Below are 22,127 nucleotides of genomic sequence, written 5' to 3' on the forward strand. Positions count from 1 at the left end.
GAGAATCCAAAGCGGGCTCTGCGCTGACAGCAGAGACCCCTATGGGGGCTGGAACTCACAAACTGTGAGATTATGACCTGAGCTGAAGTTGGAAGCTTAACTGACCGAGCCACCCAGGCACCCCTAAAAAAATTTTTAATGTTTTATTTACTTTTGAAAGAAACAGACAAGAGTGTGAACATGGGAATAGCAGAGAGAGACACACATAATCCAAATCAGGCTCCAGGCTGTCAGCAGAGCTTGGTGCAGGGCTCAAACTCAGGAACCATGAGATCATGACCTGAGCTGAGTCAGATGCTTAATGATTGAGCCACCCAGGTGTCCTATCAGTCATTATTTTAAGTATAAATGGCTTAAAGTCTCCAATTTAAAAAGGCAGAGACTGGAAGAATGGATTAAAAACACATTAACTACAGGCTGTCTACAAGAGACTCACTTTAGACCCCAAACACAAAAAAGGTTGTGAGAAAGAATGGAAAAGGATATTGTATGCAAACAGTAACCAAGAGAGAGCTAGAGTGGCTCTATTACTATCAGACAAAATGAACTCTTAAGTAAAAAACTGTACAAGAGACAAGGAACGATAATATATATTAAGGGTCGATATATCAAAAAGAATAATCAGGGGTGCCTGGGTGGCTCAGTGGGTTAAGCACCAACTTCGGCTCAGGTCACGATCTCACAGTATGTGAGTTCAAGCCCCGTGCTGGGCTCTGTGCTGACAGCTCAGAGCCTGGAAGCTGCTTCAGATTCTTCATCTCCCTCTCTCTCTGCCCCTTCCCTGCTCACACTCTACCTCTCAAAAATAAATGAATGTTAAAAAAAAGTTTTTAAAAACCACTGTGAACAACTGTACACCAACAAATTGGATAACCAAAATGAAATCAACAAACTCCTAGAGACAAAACACTGTATCTGACTCAAGAAGAAACAGAAAACCTGAACAGATCTATGAGCAAAGAGACTGAATGAATTAAAAATTTCTCCACAGAGAAAAGCCCAGGACCAGATGTCTCCACTGGTGCAAATATTTAAAGAATTAACACCAACCCTTCTCAAAGTTGTCAAAAAACAGAAGAGGAAATAACACTGTGTAACTATTTCAACTGATAGCAAAGTCAAAGACACAAGATTACTACAGACCAATCAATATCCCTTATGAATATATAACGCAAAAATCCTCATCAAAATACTAGCAACCCAAAATGACAACATATTAAAAAGATTATACACCATGATGAAGTGGGATTTATGTCAGGCATGCAAAGGTGGTTCAACATATGAAAACCAATAGACGTAATACACCAATTTAATAGAACAAAGGAAAAAAGTCACAATTGTCTGAGTTGATGCAGAAAAAGCATTGGACAAATCTCAACAGTCTTTAATGATAGGAACTCAGAAACCTAAGAATAAAAGACGATAAAGAGCATTTGTGGAGCACCCACAGCTAACATCATACTTAACAGCAAAAGACTGAAAGCTTTCCCCCTAAGATGATGAACAAGACAAGGATGCCTGCTTTAGCCACTTCTATTCAACATCATATTGGGAGCTCCAGACAGAGATAGTAGGTAGGCAAGTAAAAGAAATAAAACACACCCACATTGGAAAGGAAAAAGCAAAAACTTAACTCTATTCACAGACAATAGAAAATCCTTAAAAATCCACAAAAATATATTAGACCCAATAATCAAATTCAGCAAAGTTATAGGGTGTAAGATAAACACACAAAAAAATTGTGTATGGGTCACCTGGCTGGCTCAGTCAGTAGAGCATGCAACTTTTGATCTCAGGGTTGTGAGTTTGAGTCCCATGTTGGGTGTAGAAATTACTTAAAAATAAGATTTAAAAAAATTGTATGTGCTAGCAATGAACAATCCGAAAAATAAAGAAAACAATTCAATTTGCAAGAGCATCAAAAAAAGAACAAAATACATAGAAATACGTTTTAATGTTCGTTTATCCTGATAGAGAGCATGCTAGCGCAAGCGTGAGGGAAGGGCAGAGAGAAGTGGGGGGAGAGAATCCCAAGCAGGTTTCACGCTGCCACCATAGAGGCCAATAAGGGGTTTGACCTCACGAACCGTGAGATCATGACGTGAGCCAAAATCAAGAGTCAGACACAACCAAATGACCCACCCAGGCACCCCTGCTCTTTTCTTTTTAATGGGCAATTTACTTTGGCAATTTTATGTAGATGATGGAACAGAACACATTTATAACACGTCCTGCCATTCACAGCATAAATCAGAATGGTCACTAAAATAAAAAAAAAAACAGCTAATGTAAAAAAAGATGTATGGATACTAAGATTAAAAAACAAGCTTTTGAAAATCTTGAGACACAGTTGCCTAAACAGCATCAACTAGTTTCCTGAACTGTACACACATGTACAAAGATAAGAATTTTCAAGAGTATGGCAAGACCTCATGTTAAGACTGTTCAGCAGACTCACAAACTGGGTTCAAAAAAGCTTCCTGATTCCTGGCTTGGTAAGGTTCTTTTTTTTTTTTTTTTTTTTTTTAATTTTTTTTTTTTCAACGTTTATTTATTTTTGGGACAGAGAGAGACAGAGCATGAACGGGGGAGGGGCAGAGAGAGAAGGAGACACAGAATCGGAAACAGGCTCCAGGCTCTGAGCCATCAGCCCAGAGCCCGACGCGGGGCTCGAACTCACGGACTACGAGATCGTGACCTGGCTGAAGTCGGACGCTTAACCGACTGCGCCACCCAGGCGCCCCGAGGCTTGGTAAGGTTCTTGAGGAGCATCTTAACAGTGAGAGTATATGACCTAGAATTCATATGAATAGAAAAGGAAGATCAAGTGCCGTTACTAAAAACGAAAGTATTTTATCTTTTATTCTTCCCTCAATGTAAATCTAGTTTCATGGTGACTTTATGAAACTATTGAACTTTTGAGAATTTGAATGAAACCGTGTTTATACTTGCACTTGATTTTTCTACAATACTGACACTTAAGAATAAATACTCACCTTGAGAATTCCTGAGAATTTGACTCACCCTCCTTCACATTCCTATAGCATTATCACCAAACCACCACAAACATAAAAAAGAGAAAATTTTAAATAACAAAATTGACAAATACGAATGCATGAAGTCATTAGGAAGATGCAAAGTTCTGTGGTTTCATAACTTTCTTACAATACTTCAGTTTTAAAGATCTTCTCCAGAAACTTTTTTTAAATAAAAGTTTTATTGGAGAAAAATAGAACCACCACGTACACAGGGAAAAGAGCACAAAAATTTAACTGATACAGAACAACTGAAAGTCACAATTACCCAATGTTTTTTGCAATTACTTGTCAATTTCTTAAACAGCTCCCTTCAACTTTTTTTTAATAGTCTTGCCAATTTTTCAGTTGAAACAGCATCAAGTTTTCAAAAAATTAAGAGCCTCAGGGAAGGGACCAGCTTTCAAGATAACAAAAGTGACACCAAGAGTCTCCTCCTAACAGGGACCAATTCTACCTAGAAATTCCCTAAGAGTAACTATTGAGTCTTGTGGGATAGTCTGTATATCTCAGAGACCACCTGGGATGAGTTAGAACACTGACAGAGATGGTCCAGTGTGGAGAGAGGACAAACAAAATAGCTGCATTTCCTTGTCAGATGAGCTCATGCAAGGAAACCAGGGAGAAGCTGAGAAAATATAGACAATGGCCACACTCAAAAAAAAACCAGGAAGGCATTCTAAATACCACATATTATTAACAGTGTGCAAGTTGATGCAATCAGAGAAACAGGCAACTTTTTAATAACAGCTGGTCACAGGTCTTGAGAACTCAAGAAAACAATAGTAGACACAAGAGCCAAACGTCTCCTCAGTTGATGGTTAGGATCTAGGTATTTTTTCTAATGGCTCCAAATAGTCAAGGAAATCTACTGTTGCCAAAAACATCAAAGCAATTCTGATTTTTAAAAATCCAAACAAATTTTCTGCTTCTCCTCCAAGATCAATTCTCAAGGAAAAACCAACAAGCAAAAAAACAAAAACAAAAAAAACCAACCGATGCTACAGAGAAGCCTTTTTACTCACATTACCAATTTGAATAACAATACTTCTGCTATTTTCTATGTATGAACAATCCTAGGACATTCCCCTGAAAAGTAGATGTCCAGTGGCTGGCTATGAGAACTCTTCAAGAAATTTTGAAAGGAGTAAGATGAACATAATACAGATTTTGGAATTCCTGACTAGGAGGTATATAGGGAAAACAAAGGAAGAGGACCTTTATATCTAGGTCTTTAGGAAGTCAGAAGAAGGATGAAAGGTTTATTTAGCAACAAAAAGGAGTTGGGGTGCTTCCCAAAAAAACTTTGGTAGAGAAAACAGGAATGCTAAATCCTAGGAAGCCTGTAACAATCTAACAATTGGTCCAAGTTAAAGATAAAACTGTCCAAGCAACATTAAAGTCTAAAGGAAGTTGAAAACTAGTTGATGATTTTTGCTTCTGTAAAAATTTACAAAAGACATGGGTTTTGGTCTCTTTTGCAATGTTCATATTGTATTCACTTTTCATATGACGAGTTGGATTTTTTTTCTCTCTTACCATATCTTCCAGTACAGCTGATCAGCAATTTTCTATTTCAGCTATTTTTATAAGTACCTGTTAATCAGAACAGTAAACTCAGGGCTAAGCCATATACACACATCCCACAGTCATAGATGGAACACCTTAGGATGTGTATATACAAGAGATTACATAAGCAACTGTCCCTCTACTTGAAAACTTGTTTCCAAATAAGTTTTTTTTAAACATCCCTTTCAGTGTAACAGAACATTACTTAGTAAAATATCAATAGCTACGACAACTTATTTTTCTTTTCAAGGGAAATCACAAAACATGTGAACAACCAAGTCCAGGGTGGTTTTTCTATTTGATAAATACATCCAGAACTCTGTACAGTAAATAAAGTTTGCATGCAGTTTAAGTATCTTTAAATGACATTTTAAGCAAATAAACCTTTTGCTTCATAATTAATGGTGTATAAGAACCCCCCCCTCTTTTTTTTTAATAGCCTTAGGGACCTCTTCCCCAGTTCCAAAGAGGAATCATGAAGACCAGGTACTTTCTTAAGAATTTTCTGCACATCATACTAAATAACATGCAAAGAGTTCAACAACATTCTTCTTAAAGGTTAAGTATTAACTCTTTAAATGGGCATGTTAACCACTGAAAAAGTCGACTCAACTATTTCCATTACACTGCTTCATTTGGTCATTGGTAGTATAAAAGAAGTCAAATAATATAGGATCAACAGGTTAGTTTATCCACTGCTACTGTATATGATACCAAATACTCAGAGGCCAATGTTTATGCAATATAATTGTATTGGTTTGGATTTTCTTTATCTCTTTCCATGTAATCCCGATCAATTAAGGATTCTATTCTCTTCTTAAGATCAGCAGGCTGTAAAAGAAGGCAAATTTTCAGTGCAAACCTCATCATCATTGGCTCAAGCCCATGTACCAACACCCCATTAAAAATTTTTTTTGGCTGACTAATTTAATGTATTTTATCTCCTTACTTTTTTAAAGAGAAAAAATATAATGAAAATAAAACCAGATTAAGAAATGTTTTTATACTATACATATACTGTCACATCTTGTCATATCATTATACAATACTGTTACTTTTCTATTTTAAAGATAGCTTTAAAATTTTTTTTAATGTTTATTTTTAATTTTTTGAGAAAGAGAGCTAGAACACGAGTGGGGAAGGGGCAGAGACAGAAAGGGAAACACAGAATCTGAAGCAGGATCCAGGCTCTGAACTGTTAGCACAGAGCCCGACACGGGGCCCAAAAACTATGAGATATGACCTGAGCTGGAGTCAGACTGAGCTACCCAGGCAACCCAAAGGAAGTCTTTTAAGAACCAGCTATTTTCAGGGAGCCTGGGTGGCTCAATTGGTTAAGTGTCCAACTCTTGATTTTGGCTCAGGTCATGATTTCACGGTTCATGAGTTCAAGCCCTGCATCAGGCTCTGCACTGTCAGCACGGGTTTGGGATTCTCTCTCCCTTCTCTGCCCCTCCCCTGCTTGCATTCTCTCTAAATAAATAAAACATTAAAAAAAAAAAGAACCAGCTATTCTCTGCAAAAATACAAAAGACTAACTTATCGTAACTTCACAGGAGGAATACATTACAGTTTAGGAAACCAGAATGCTATTTAGTTTTGCTAAGAGAGTCTGAAAAGACTAAGTAGACCTTAAATTTGGGCAAAAGGTAGTTCTCAAAGTCAGGTTGTATTTTTATAAATTAAGATTTTAAAAATGTACTGCAGAAAACACTATTTACAAAAATACTACAACAAATGGTCTGATAAGTGAATTACCATTTCATTATTCAGGTCTCTGTATTTCAGGTTTAAGATTTACCTGTTATCTACTATAAACAATTTGGATATCTGAACTCTACCTATGGTTGAAAAATCAAGAAAGCTTATAACTTGTTCTCATGTTTGCATTCTTAGCTCTTGGATGACAAAATCTCATTGTCTTTTGTATCTAGCCTATTAAAAAAATGTAATCTTGCTAATAGAGTTTTTCAGATTGTATAAAATGGCCACGTGAGAAGGCTGAAGAAGGAAAGTGGTCTGATGGGGAAGCCAAAAAACAGTATTACAGAAATCCTTTAATTGCCGTAGCACCAGTGATCTCTTTGGCTGGAGGTGAAATGGTTGTAAGGCAGAGAGAGCATATGGGTAAGAGTGTGGTAACGAGAAGGCAGTATTAGATTTGGAGAAGAGAGAAAGCCTGTCTTATTAGCATTAATTGCTAATGAGCACTTACTACATGCCAGGCCCAAAGCTAATAAGTTTTGTACATATATCATACCTCATTTAAGCCTCACAATAAACCTACGATTTATTTTTTTTTTATTTTATTTTTTTAACATTTACTTATTTTTGAGACAGAGACAGACAGAGCATGAATGGGGGAGGGTCAGAGAGAGAGGGAGACACAGAACCCGAAACAGGCTCCAGGCTCTGAGGTCAGCACAGAGCCCGACGCGGGGCTCGAACTCACGGACCGCGAGATCCTGACCTGAGCCGAAGTCGGACGCCCAACCGACTGAGCCACCCAGGCGCCCCTAAACCTACGATTTAAATAGATTATCCCCATTTTACAAAACAAGACGAAGTGATTTACCTAAGCCTAAAGGTCATGAGAACCTCAAGAGCCAAGAGTTTATCCAAACTCTATGAAGTCTTTATCATAACAAAGGTTTGGAAATCTTCTCAAAAAAAAAAAAATTGAAAAATAGGCCAGTAAAACACCACATTGTCTAAGCCTCTTTAATATTGAACATCTACACTGGAACATGTCCATTTAATGACCAATTTCAGGTTGCCAGAACTGCTAAACTTTTCAAAAAGATGCCTAATGATGGCTAGTTATCTGCATAGAATTTTTTCTTTAAAGTTTATTAATTTTGAGGTGGGAAGGGGCAGACAAGAGGGAGAGATAATCCCAAGTATGCTCCCCACTGTTAGCACAGAGCCCAATGCGAGGCTTGAACTCATGAACAGTGAGATCATGACTTGAACTGAAGCCAGGCACTCAACTGACTGAGCCGCCCAGGAACCCCTGTCTCAATAGTTTTTAATGGACACTTACATAAGCTAAATAAAACAAGATATAACTGAAAATAACCAAATCTGTCAAAATATCAAAGTAGTTCAAAAAGAAAATATAAACAAAAATAAAACAAGATCAAAAGAAATAATGTGAATGAACCTGAAAATTTTGCATTTAGCAGCTAAACTTTCAGGTATAAGAAGAGCTCTTATAAATAGTTTTCCCTGTTGTCACAGCTATCCACATATGATAACAAAGGGTTTTTTTGTGGGGGGAATCACAGATACATGAGCAGGAGAAATCAATCTATGTTTTTAAGATTCATGTCTGGGGACGCCTAGGTGGCTCAGTTGGTTAAGTGTCCAACTCTTGGGTTTCAGCTTAGGTCACGATCTGTTAGTGTGAGCCCCACGCTGGGCTCCACACTGACAGCGTGGAGTCTGCTTGGGATTCTCTCTCCCTCTCTCAAAATAAATAAACTTAAAAGAAAAGATTCGTGTGTGAAAATCTAACATGTTCTTTTTATGTAACAAGCTCAATACAAAAATATACAAGTACCTACCTTTACTGGAAATTTCAACTGGTTGTACACTTCTGAAACAAGAAGATTGTGGCTAAGTGTCTTTCTCATCTTCATGATTCGAACAATTGCAGCATCAATTTGGTACTGTCTGTCCTGAAATACTCTTTCTGTAGTGCTTGCTTGTTCTTCAACCTAACAACAAAATTTTTTCAAACTTAGGAACTACACCTGAAGTGAAATCTGCTTACACAAACTGAAAATTTTAGGGCCATGACATACTGTTAATTAATGATTTAAATATATTTAATTATTTACAGAATGCTTATAAATACAGACGATGACAGTAAAAACAATACCTTTCTGTCCTAATTATATTGTCCTGTACCAATGAAGTAATGCCAATATTGGTTAATGTGTCATAAGGGGTTATTGACCAGATTTCTGTATGACATTAGCTTTTCCGCAGAAGTGATGGACTCTGATCTCTGACTTAAAGTATAGTACTAACTGGAGTCAAACTTTTTAAAAATTATTTTATAATACATAAATCAGAAATGCAGTGTTATTATAGTGTTCAAAACCACCAGAAATTTAGGTTGTTTATGAGTCAGTTTATCAATTTTAATGCTAAGGCAAAAATGTTCATCTTTAGCACCTAAGAGTTTGGGCTTTTTGCAGCCCATTTCTTTCTGATACAGCATAAATGCTGTAAAAGGACACAGTAATCTTCTAAGGGAATATGACACCTTTGATGTGAATGTGTATAAAACAGGAACTTGTCTGAGATACTGCCCTCTGTCTCACATTAAAATTTTTCCTCATGTACTGCATTAAACCTTTGGAACTGAAACCAAATGATGTCAGGAAATGCCGCAGTTGTTTGTTTCCACAATACAAGTCCCTTACAAATTCAAATAGCAGAAACAAAAACTTCACTGTTAATCAAAGAAATACTAACTAAATCATCCAGAGTTTTCACCCAGCAAATTGGTGCAGATTTAAAAAGTAAAACAATCTTTAGTGCTGCTGGTGAGGACACCAGTAAGACAGGCATTCTTGTTGCTAGACAGAGTATAAATTAGTCCAGTCTTTCTAGAACACAATACAACATCAGTTTTAATATTCTTAAACTGTTCATACTCTTTAACCCAAAAAATACGTACCTCCATGAATTTATCATAAAGGAAGTCTCAGAGAGATTAAAGTACAAAGATATTTCTGGCAGTTTTGTTTACAGCACTAAGAAATTAAGAATTTAATCGTCCAGCAGGCATTGGTTGAATAAATTATAATGGCCATGTAAAAGAACACTGTGTAGCCACTTGACATTTTATGAAGATATTTAAGGGCATAGAATATTCTAAAGACTTAATGTTAAGCAAAAAAAGCAGAATACAGAACTATCTTGAGTATCAGGCCCAGTTGTGTGTACTTCCCCCCCACCCCAAAAAACTGCAAGATCAAGTACTGAAATATACTGAGCTAAATATAAGCACAGAAAACGTTAGTGCCAATAGTACAGGTATGAAACCTTCTTTATACATTTTTATTATGAATACATGTAATTCCAGTGCATCAGGACAAGGAGAATGCAAAAGAGATACCGTTTCTTTCATCTGGATTTGATTGATCTTTATCCTGAAAAGTTTGTGTTTGAAATCATCATTACAAATGAACTTGTCACCATCTTCAATATCTTTGCCCTTTGGATTTTTTGCCAGAACTCTAGCTTTGCCACAGGCCAATGACTGCAGTGTTCTCCTTAATTCTCCATCCTCTGAAGAAGAAATAGCGGATTATTTGTTACTAGCTCATCAACATAAACAGCTACGTTCATCTCAATCTAGCTTCTACCCCATCCCTCGATTAAAACTGTTTCCTTTTTTCCCCAAGGTCAAGGTCTTCCTCTTTGCCCTATCCAATGGCCTTTTTCCTGTGGTTCTCTAAAGGCTCCAATTATTCCACATGAATAACTACCAAATCTTCAGAAATGACATCTCACTTCCTTCTAGTCCCACATTCAAAAGACACCTCCACTTGGCTGTTTAACTATCATCAACTCCAATATGTCTAAAATTTTATTCATAATCTTCCCCATAAAACTATATATTCTTTCTAATTGTTAGTCCTGAAACTACCAATCCACTCTGGTGAGAAACCCTGGCATCATCTTTTAACTGTCCTTCCCCTTTTTCCTTCATGTACCTAGTAGCTGTTTCCTTAGAGATAGATGCCTCTTCTCCATTCTCGTTGGTCTCATTCAAATCGAAGCCCCTTATCAGTTTAAGCCTGAATTACCCTGACTAGTTTCTGGACTGGCATCTCTTCATCCTCCAAGCTGCCCTATTGTCTATTGATTCCAGGTAAGTTGTGTAAATAAGCCACTTTCATGATGTCTCATACTTGAGACCCTACAATGCAGGTTTCATTTGCTAGATCTTCAAGGCTCTCCATGATCAGGCTCTATTCATCTTACCTACCCTTATCTCACTATTCGATGCTGCAGTTACATTCTTCATGAATCCTGCCCACACTGTGCTCATTCTTACCAAGACTTTTCTCACACTATCTCCCCTGGCAGCATATGCCACCTCCCTAACTAAAACTTGAAGGCCACCTCAAATATCACCTCCTTCATGAAGGATTTCCCAATTATGCCAGCCCACGGACGTTTCTTGCTTCACTAAACTCTTAACACAGTCCTAGTCAGCCCCACAGATTGATACTTATTGGCTGTGAAATTATTACAAATGTCATTTTTCCCTTTCCCCATGATTATGAGTGCTAAGAGGGATTATTCCTTTGTATCCCCCAGAGCTCTTAACCTTAGTGGAATGCACACAGCAGACACTGAATAATGCTTGCTAATTGATTGACTCAACACAAACCTATTCCAGTAGCCTGCTTGATCTCTTCTAAACTGAACTCCTCTCCCTCATTAAACATTAGCAGCACCAGGGTTTGAAAGAGAGAGACCTGGAGTTCTTTTTTACCCTGTTGGAGAAACAGCAGAGTTTAGCCATCATTTTTTAAAAAACACATGAAAATTAATCAAATCATCAATAATCTTTAACAGGAAAAGCATTTTTCCTTCAGTGGATTTAGAAACGTGGATTAACATTATACAGAAAAGCCAGTACGTTCAGTGTAGGGTTTAGGTGTGATCCTACCTGAAATAGAAAAGAAGGATTGGGTGACCTTTCTATGGGTCTTTTTTAAAATGTCTTGTAATTAAAACAGAACAACAACGTAATGAAAATTAATAACTTGGCCTTATTGCCTGGGTGGCTCAGTCAGTTAAGCATCCAACTTCGGTCTAGGTCACGGTCTCACCATTCCCGAGTTTGAGCCCCACGTCAGGCTGTGTACTGACAGCTCAGAGCCTGAAGCCTGTTTCACATTCTGTGTCTCCCTCTCTCTCCCTTCCCCTGCTCGCACTCTGTCCCTATCTCTCAAAAAAAACCAAACATTAATAACTTGGCTTTATTGCATCACTACAGATTTTTTTCACAAGCAGCAAGAAATCACTATTTCAAATGCATTTTCAACTTGTTAGATTCAAATTAGTCATGAAAAGCTGCAGGAATTTTTTGAAATTAGATACGGGAACTATTCTCCTTTACATCCACTCTATTCCCTAGCTCCCAGCAACAAGAAGGTTCCTGTCAAGAAGTGGAAATGGGAATCCTGTATCCACAGGTGGGGAAAGGATGGCAACAAAAGCGTTACTGTTTGTGGTTTTGCAGCAGAGCCAATTCAACCATGACCACATTCTTAATAATATACACAAAGCAGTCACTGTTATATATTTAGGATAAACTTGTAAAACAAATCGTCAAGTTAAAAGGAATGACCTCTGTGGTGAGCATAGTATAATGTATAGAGAAGTTAAATCACTATGTTGTACACCTGAAACTAACGTAACATCGTGTGTCAACTATACTCAAATAAAAAGTGTTTAAAGGAGAAAAAAGGATGACCTCAACAACAAAAATGAAGATGAACACTAAGTTATGGGAACATCTACTTACCTCTTTAAATTCTGCCTTTAGCACACAGTGTCCTAGGGTTGACTGCCACTGAAGTTTCCTGCCGCTATGTTTGCCTAGGTAAAATGTCTTGAAAATCTCCTGAAGTTTTACCATCTACAGTAAATAAAATACAGCTTTATTTAAGCTCTGTATCCAGTATCGCTTTCACCATTCTTTCTATTCACCTCATGTGTAATAATTTCTGGAAGCTTTTAGTATCAGTTTTTATACCTGGTAGGTCCACTGATCACTTTGATGTAATGATCTGCCAACTACCAAATCTAATAGCATTCATCAGCCTTTATACGCTTCGATCTCTCTGCAACATTTAAACACTCCCTCTTTTGCAACATTCCCCTCCAGTGGCTTTGTGCCTCCATATCATGCTGCTTCCTTTACCTCATGACTGCTTTTTTGTTGGTTTCCTTCCTCTTCCTACCACCTGCCAGATGTGAACCTTTTCCAATGTTCTGTCTCAGCCCTATTTTTTTCTATTTCTACATTCTTTTCCTCTTAATGAGGGAGATCTCGACCCCCTTGGCTTCCATGATCATCTCCATGAAGGATTCTCAATATCTATCTCTAGCTTTAACCCCGCTTCTAAGCTTCAGTCCTGAGTTAAGACATTTCCCCAGAATTTAGGATGGATTTACTCAAGCCCATTGACTCAGCAATCCAACCCCCAGGTGATATATGGGCAAGAATTTTTGAGAGCTGGGCAGAAAGATGGGTGCAATCTGGAAAACTGAAAAAAGAGTCATGAAAATTGGCTCTGGACCCAGAAACTTGACATCATTAACTATGCTCTAACGATGTAAGTACAAGAATAATAAAAGGAAGAGCAAAATATTAAAACAGTTGGCATTTGGTGTTGGCATGCTGACACAAACCTTTAAAAATTATCTATTTTTCAATAACAAACAAAATAGAAGTGTTATGTATTTCTGTGCTTATAACACAAGTCCTGAACAGCAACTCTTACCTCTGGTGGTAAGTGGACTTCCATAGGCACATATGTTGGCCAATAACCCATTGTCAGGATATTCACAGTTAATTCAATATTCCCAGGTACATTCTGGTTTTGCATATACTACAATAAGATCAACACACACAATGAGGTCTTTAAAAAAGTGCATACATTTCATGTCATAGTAATAGCCCATTCAAGAAGTTCCCCATTATAAAATTACATGCCAACACTGACCATCTTTAAAAGGGAACTGTTATAAAAGGACTATAAACGAAGCCTCTATCAAATGCATTAGCTAACATTTTATTACAAAGGCACACAAGGATCATGTGACCTCATTAGAGGCATTATCGACTTCAATAATCTCTCACTTATGGCTAGGCTGTTATAGGTAGAATCTCATGTCCATTCTTTTCCCCCTACCACCTGCAGTCCCCACCTTTGGAGACGCCTAATGTGACCTGAACAACTTGTAGCAACCCCCATTCCTCACCCCACCAGCCAGCCCAAGTATCCACTTTTTCACGTGCTCCACTGCCTGCTTGCAGGGGGTAATCTGAAGTGCTGAAGGAAGAGGAAGGGGAAAGAGCAAAGCAAATAAACCCTATTCTGCCACTACTATGGGAATGTGATTCTGCTGCTCTTTCTCTTGCGTTGTCCACTATCATTTCCCACCATAGCAATAGAGTGGTACATTACAAAAACCCTGAGAGGAAAATTTAATTTGCTATCACTATTACCTATGCTCTTAAATGCTTTAAAATCATCTTAACCAACATCTACAAAACCGCGGATCTAAGCTTTTCATTCCCAATGGCTCCAAAGGCCTTTTACAACCATTTTATTGAATCTCCTCTCTCCCCATAGCGAGCTTTGAACATATAAATCACTAACAGTGACTGGATGTTAGAGAAAGCCCCATTCTCACGATCTAGCTACAGTTTTTCTTGTCCCGACTTCAGTTCGATGCATTTTATTTGCTTTTGTGTTACCCTGGGTGTATACTGGGAATAAATTCTGAAGTAGGTCAAATATATTCCATTGGTGATTTCTCTAATGTGAACATCATCTAAGCTGCTATGATGTATTTACAACAAATGTAGGTTCCTATTTATCCTCTTCAGTGCAAACCACAGAAAGGAAATAACTAAATACACTTAAGTTTGAGAAATTAAGTAAGAGTTTAACTCACTTTTACCTGTTTGAACTGAATCATGATGTCTTTAGAAAGTTCCATGTCTTTAAACATTCCTTCAAGTTTGCTGGTGAAAGCAGCTCCACATTCTATTAAAGATGTTTATACATTTATAATATTTTAAAGTGGTGAAAACAAACAATTGAAAATTGAAAACATGAAATGTAAAATGTATTTTAGCATGAAATATGATCTGTAACTGTTCATAAGAATAAAAAAATCCTTACCCCAAAGTGTATGCCCCACTAATTCAGAGCCAAACTCTTTAATCCTGTAGTAACCTTATCTACTATTTAGGCATAAGATAAATGGAAAATATTTATACAAATAATAAAAACAAGAACAATGCTTTATTTTCTAAAAAACTGCAACTGCTTTGGATATGTACAATAGGATGGAAACCTCATAAACTTAACTCAATTTACATTTTCATCATCTGAATAATGATTAACGAAAGAGGCAAGTAATTAAATAAAAATTAAGGTAGCATTGTCCCTCAGAAATCAAAGAAAAGGAATAGAAAGAATGACAATCATACCATGTTTAAGTTTGGACAACATTGATTTTTCAGCATCTACAGATGCACTTTTCCCAACTAACAGGCGCTTGGCTAAATCTTTCTTATAGAAGGCCTCAAAAACATCCTTACCTATGTTAAAAAAATAAAATACAGCTAAGTTTCCAATAAAAAGTTCTGACACAATTGCTCCCAAGTGCTTAATAAATCATACCATTACTCCAGGTTATTTAAATTTATACATTTTACCCAAGTTCGTTAAATGCAACAGACATTAGAGGTAGATATTTATGCTGGACATTTCAAATGTTCTTTGCTGTAAAGAAGACTACATTACCTTTTCTTTAAAAAAGTTTTAGTCGACTGGTGGCTTTGGCATTAACAGATTAAAAAAAGTAGCAAAAATCAAGGCTCTTAATAAGTGGAGAAGTCAAAGCACAAGGCAATTAAGTAATATTCCACAAGTACCCCAATGAATTAAATGCAACAAATCTAATACAAATTTAAATATCTAACTCCCAAATAAATACTCCCTCCAGGTTGAGTGCTCTGTTCTAAAAGATAAATTTTAAGGCAAAAACACTTACCATAGATAAATCTAAATATGATCATAATTTTATCCAACATTTTTTCAAGTTCTTCATCTGTAGCTTCTTTGTTGCCTGCGCGAAGCTTTGAATCTACATACTTAGCTAAAATGGGGGGAAAGTTTGTTTAGTGATCATTAGTATCCGTAAGATACTAGGTACTATATACACCCAAATAGGAGTATGATACACTGAATTTTTCAATGCTTCAGAGATATACATGCATTTCTAAAGTCTCCAAAGTCAGGGACATCAGGTGACTTATTCAACATCACAGAGCTAATAAATACTAGAGCCTGAACTCAAACCCAAGTTTTCTGGCTCCATATCTCATGTACTTTCCACTATCCTGATGGTTAGTAAAATGGGGTATATGTATCCTGGGGTAGAGGTAGTGTATACAGTACCATGCTGGAGTCATCAAAACCATTGACGATGGGGGGGGGGGGGCCAAGATGGCAGCATAACAGCCTAAACTCACTTCCTCCCATGAACAGACCCCAGCTACAGCTCCATGGAGCATTTTGTTTTGAAAAACATCTGAAAACTGGATGAACTGCTCTCTACAACAAAGGATAAAAGGATCATAGCAAGATGGGTAGGAGAGGCAGAGACACGATATTGTAACACACAATAGGGAAAGATTTCACCAGTCAGGTGCTTCTCTTGGAGGAACAAGGGATTGGTGCCTTACTTCGGGCACCCTGGCCTCAGTGATTTGCAGCAGAGAGATGAGCCCCGGGAACATCTGACTTAAAAAACCAACAGATTTTGTGGCACCTGGGTGGCTCAGTTGGGTTAAGCGACTGACTTCGGCTCAGGTCATGATCTCACGGTTTGTGGCTTCGAGCCACATGTTGGGATCTGTGCTGACGGCTCAGAGCCTAGAGCCTGCTTCAGATCCTGTCTCTCTCTCCCTCTACCCCTCCCCCGCTTGTGCTCTGTCTCTCTTTCAAAAATAAACATTTTAGGGGCGCCTGGGTGGCGCAGTCGGTTAAGCGTCCGACTTCAGCCAGGTCACGATCTCGCGGTCCGGGAGTTCGAGCCCCGCGTCGGGCTCTGGGCTGATGGCTCAGAGCCTGGAGCCTGTTTCCGATTCTGTGTCTCCCTCTCTCTCTCTGCCCCTCCCCCGTTCATGCTCTGTCTCTCTCTGTCCCAAAAATAAATAAACGCTGAAAAAAAAAATTTAAAAAAAAATAAATAAATAAACATTTTAAAAAATTATAAATAACCAACAGACGTGATTTCCAGGGATCCCAAAGTACTCTAGGAAATGGGGATTCCCCTCTTGGAGGGCTCCCTTGTAGCCTGGCTCACCTCAAGACCCAATGAAAAAACAGCCTTTTGAAAAGCACCTAGACTATAAGTGGAAGATATGTTTGCTGATCTGGGGGCAAAGAGATACAGGTAATATACTCCCTGAAGATCAAGGTGCTAGAATCATCACTGCACTTTCAACATAGCTCACTAGTACAGGTAGATGAGCTTGCATGTGTTAACTGAATTCAACAATACACTGAAGGGTGCCTGGGTGGCTCAGTCAGTTAAGAGTCTCGACTTTGGCTCGGGTCATGATCTCACGGTTTGTGAGTTTGAGCCCCATGTCGGGCTCTGTGCTGACAGCTCAGAGCCTGAAGCCCGCTTCAGATTCTGCCTCTCTCTCTCTCCGTCCCTCCCCCACTTGCGCTCTCTCAAAAAATAAACATTAAAAAAATAAAAACTGTTAAAATAAAAAAAAAACCCAATACACTGAAAGGATCATACACAGTGATCAAGTGGGATTTATTTCAGGGATGAAAGGACGGTTCAACATCCACAAACCAATCAACATGATACACCCACATTAACAAAATGAAAGGAGAAATAATATGATCATCATTAGATGTAGAAAAAGCATTTGACAAAATTCAATAGCCATTTACAATAGAAACTCTCAACTAAGTGGGTGTAGGGGGATGTACTTCAACAAAATAAAGGCCATATAGGACATACCCACAGCTAGTATCATACCCAACAGTGAAATGCTGAAAGCTTTTCCTCTGAGATCAGGAACAAGACAAAGATGCCCACTATTCCCAGTCTCATTCAACATCATATTGGAAGTCTGGTCACAGCAATTAGGCAAGGAAAATAAATAAAAGGCATACAAGTGGAAAGGAAGAAGTAAAATGGTCACTGTCTGTACATGACACTGTATATAGAAAACCCTGAAGACTCCACCACAAAGCTATTAAAACAAATGAATTCAGTAAAGTTGCAAGACACAAAATATAGGAAAGTCTCGTGTTTCCATACACTAATACTAAACTATCAGAAAGAGAACTCAAGAAAACAATCCCATTTACAACTGTAACAAAAAGAATAAAATACCTAAAAATAAATTTACCAAAGAGGTGAAAGACCTGTATGTGGAAAACTGTAAGATACTGATGAAAGAAACTGAAGACGATACAAATAAATGGAAAAATATATTGTGCTCATGGATTGGAAGAATTACTATTGTTAAAACATCCATACTACCCAAAGTAATCTACAGACTCAATGTAATCCCTACCAAAATTCCAATGGCATTTTTCACAGAACTAGAACAAATAATTTAAAAATTTGTATGGAACCACTAAAGATCTCAAATAGCTAATCTAGAGAAAGAACAACAAAGCCACGGGTATCATCATGCTTCCTGATTTTAAACTATACTGCAAAACCATTAATCAGGGGCGCCTGGGTGGCTCAGTTAAGCAACCAACTTCAGCTCAGGTCATGATCTCACGGCTCATGAGTTCGAGCCCTACATCCAGCTGTCAGTGGACAACCTGCTTTGGATTCTGTCTCTCTCTGCCCCTCCACCACACGCATATGCCCATACATTCTCTCTTTTAAAAAATAAACATTAAAAAAAACTACAGTAATCAATGCTCACTTCAGCAGCACATATACTAAAATCAGAAGGATACAGAGATCAGCATGGCCCAAGTATGGCACGCAAATTCGTGAAGCGTTCCATATTTAAAAAAACAAACCAAAAGAATTCCTAATCAAAACAGTATCGTGTGGACATAAAAACAAACACACGTATCAATGGGATAGAATAAATAGCCCAGAAATGAACCCATGCTTATGTGGTCAATTAATCCATGCCGAAGGCGGCAAGGACATACAATGGGAAAAAAGGACAGTCTCTTTAATAAATGGTATTAGGAAAACTGGACAGCCACATGCAAAAGAATGAAACTGGACCATGATTTACACCATACAGAAAAACCAATTTCCAACAAGGGGTTAATATCCAAAATAGATAAAGAACTCCTACAACCCAGTTAACAAAAAAAAATCCAATTAAAAAATTGGCAGAGGACCTAAATAGATATTTTTCCAAAGACATACAGATGGCCAAAAAGCACATGAAAAGATGCTCAATATCACTAATCATCAGGGAAATGCAAATCAAAATCATAATGGGATATCACCTTATATCTGTCAGAACAGCTAGTATCAAAAAGACAAAAAAATGTGTTGGTGAGGATTTGGAGAAAAGGTAACCCTCGGGCATTATTGGTGGGAATGTAAACCGGTGCAGCCACCATGGAAAATATTATGGAGGTTCCTCAAAAAATTAATAGAGCTACCATATGATCCAGCAATTCCACCATGAAGAAAATGAACACACTAATTCAAAAACATTCATGTACCCCTATGTTCATTGCAGCATATTTACAACAGCCAAGATAGGGAAACAATCTAAATATCCTATCAATGGATAAATGGATACAGAAGGTTGAGAGAGAGAGAGAGCGAGAGCGAGAGTGTGTGTGTGTGTGTGTGTGTGATGGAATACTATTCAGCCATAAAAATGAATGAACTCTTGCCATTTGCATAACAGATCTTGAGGGTTGTACACTAAGTGAAATTAAGACACAGAAATAAGACACATACCATGGGATTTCACTTATATGTGGAATCTAAAAAACAAAACAAAATTCAGACTCAAATACGAGAACAGGTTGGTGGTTGCCAGAGGAAGGGCGGTTGGGGGTGTCAAAATGAGTAAAGGGGATAAAGAAACACAAATTCAGTTATAAAATAAGTCATGGGAATATAAATAATGTCCATAAATATTGTATTGACTTCACAAGGGGACAGATGGTAACTAGGCTTATCGTGGTGACCATTTCACAATGCATACAAATGTTGAATCACTATGCTGTACATCTGAAACTAATAGAACATATGGCAATTACATCTCCAAAAAAAAGCCACTGAAAGACCTGGCACATCTTCTGAGTGTCCATTTTATACTGATGTCAAGCAATCTTAAACGCTACTTATGAAAACAAACCAGACACAGAGTAAAAGGCAAAATCTGCCAAAAAATTTAAAGGTAAGTAGTAGATCAACGAAATTTCATCCCTTTGGCAGAGGACCCTAAACCTTCAGAGAGTACCTCTCCTGACACTGAAGGGTAGTTTGGTAGGAAAACCTGAGAAACACTGCCATATATCATATCCTTACACTAAATGGACCCAGATGACCAGATTATTTTTGTCCTGGGCGTTTTTTCTAAGTTTGAGAGAGAGTGCCCGCATGAATGGGGTAGGGGCAGAGAGAGAGGGATAGAGAGCATCTCAAGCAAGCTCCACACTGTCAGCACAGATCCTGATACAGGGCTCAATTTCAGGAAGCATGAGATCATGACCTGAACCAAAATCAAGAGCTGGATGTTAACCAACTGAGCCGCCCAGGTGCCCCTGTCCTGGACATTTTCCTTTCTCGCTAGCAACTATAATTTCTTGCTAGACTTTATTGTAGCCCTAAGTGTGGGCCTCTAGAAGTAGCACCCTGTCCCACCTCTAAATTGCTACAGGTTTAAAAAACAGATATCAAGCTTAGTGTAAATAAAAGTAAATAGGGTCCAATGTACGATCTTACCAAGACAGAACATCATGTTTGACATGTGACTTATGTTCTTTACCTCGAAGGACTTATTCCTTAGAATAAGGTTCTTAGAAACTGCCACCTAATCAACCCCAAATAAATGAGGTGTTGAATCAACTACAACCTTGTCAAAGTTTCAAATTAATTGAAATTTTATGAATAAAAGAACATTAAACAGCCAGAAAAAAAATACTGGAAAATACCTATAAGTTCAGCAGGTTTGTTTGGTCTTTTGTTAATGAATGTCTCAAATGCTTCTTTCATGGCATTGATGAATTTTTCATTTTTCAGAAAACAAATATCAATTATATGGTCAACCTTATCTTTAAAATCCAGTAATTCTTGAACCATGGTTTTATCTTTTTCAGGATTAATTACAATAGTGCTGCCAAATGCCTAAAAATAAAAATGACCACTTTTTAGCAGAATTATCTGATGAAAACAATCCACAAATCATATTTTAAGTAGGTACACACATTTTTAAATATCAAAATATTAAAGTAAAGCTGTTTTTGAGGTCAGGAAAAGAAAAAACTAAAGTGATAAAACATGCAGACTGATACAATTCATCTACAGTCACAAAATAAGAAATGACTTACTGGGTATATGGTATCATAATGGAGTATTATTGTAAGTCTCTGGGCTTTTGTTCCTACTTTTAAAGTCAGGTTTGAATTTTTTTAAAAAATAGCAATCTAGCTTCAGTGTAAAATTGAAGAAAGGAAAGAAATTTTGGATCCAAACAAAAATCCTCTTGCCTGCCCCCACTCCCCACATTCACTATTCTAAGTACTGAAGCTAGAAATCATATCAGACATCAGGAAGATAACTTTTATTGCTGATCTGTTACACAGCTATCATTCTCAGGTTTACCGCCTTCAAAATTCCCATTACTTAAAAAAATTGGATCTAACAAGAAATACTTGCTGATATGCATTCTGCATAGATTATAATAGCTGAAAAAAAACACAGGTTAATTGTTAATACCTTAATGTATTCAATCCACTGTTGCAAGAGAACCTGAACTCCACCTCGAACTCTACTAAAGAGCTGATACAGGAGAGATAAATCTTGAATTCGGTTTTCATCAAGGAGGTTATTTAAACCTGGAATTTCAAATATTTTGGCATTAAAAATAGTTACCAAAAATGTCAGACATTTTAATGAAAATTAAGTTAAATTATTAATGTAATAGTGGTCTAAACTATTACTAGTCTATGAATTTTAACGGACACTTATTTTCTAGTCAATCCAAATAGATAAATCACCTTTCCAAATGAAAACTAAATACAGGGAGCTTTAGTCTATATAAAAACAAAAATAATTATGCAACAGTTTGTTCCATTTAGCATAGATCAGAGGTATAAACCAATTTGTAATAAGTGATTTACTTAAATATACGTTATAAATAACTCGCACATGTGTGTGGAAGCCATATTATATCTGGCACTAATTAGTATACATATTTTTCAGAGTACTGGATACAGTCTGTGGTGTTTTTATTTATTTATTTATTTATTTAATGTTTATCTATTTTTGAGACAGAGAGAGACAGAGCATGAACGGGGGAGGGTCAGACAGAGGGAGACACAGAATCTGAAACAAGCTCCAGGCTCCGAGCTGTCAGCACAGAGCCCGACACGGGGCTCGAACTCACGGACCGCAAGATCGTGACCTGAGCCGAAGTCAGCCACTTAACCGACTGAGCCACCGAGGCGCCCCAGTCTGTGGTGTTTTAAAAACCATGCATTAATAGGCCAAGCT

General features: G+C 37.5%; 1 protein-coding gene and 1 pseudogene across 3 annotated transcripts in view; one reads left to right on the forward strand and one right to left on the reverse strand.

Annotated features, from left to right (window-relative positions):
* Positions 1–3,198: 3,198 nt before the first annotated feature.
* Positions 3,199–22,127, reverse strand: part of CUL4B (cullin 4B) — a 38,180-nt gene continuing 19,251 nt past the window's right edge. For 2 of the 3 annotated variants that reach the window (XM_030305145.1, XM_030305146.1), the window contains 11 exons: positions 21,351–21,469; positions 20,567–20,759; positions 15,432–15,536; positions 14,866–14,976; positions 14,331–14,416; positions 13,145–13,252; positions 12,163–12,276; positions 11,020–11,125; positions 9,736–9,908; positions 8,171–8,323; positions 3,199–5,435 (listed from right to left, as the gene is read on the reverse strand). In XM_030305145.1, the coding sequence (XP_030161005.1) occupies positions 5,340–5,435; positions 8,171–8,323; positions 9,736–9,908; positions 11,020–11,125; positions 12,163–12,276; positions 13,145–13,252; positions 14,331–14,416; positions 14,866–14,976; positions 15,432–15,536; positions 20,567–20,759; positions 21,351–21,469 (1,364 nt within the window). In that variant the 3' untranslated portion in view covers positions 3,199–5,339. Of the gene's footprint in view, positions 5,436–8,170; positions 8,324–9,735; positions 9,909–11,019; positions 11,126–12,162; positions 12,277–13,144; positions 13,253–14,324; positions 14,417–14,865; positions 14,977–15,431; positions 15,537–20,566; positions 20,760–21,350; positions 21,470–22,127 lie in introns of all 3 variants that reach the window. The other variant, XM_030305144.1, reaches the window with a different exon arrangement.
* LOC115507956 lies at positions 18,344–18,441 on the forward strand (annotated as a pseudogene).

The sequence above is a fragment of the Lynx canadensis genome, chromosome X, assembly GCF_007474595.2.
Source record: "Lynx canadensis isolate LIC74 chromosome X, mLynCan4.pri.v2, whole genome shotgun sequence".
Lineage (NCBI taxonomy): Eukaryota > Metazoa > Chordata > Mammalia > Carnivora > Felidae > Lynx > Lynx canadensis.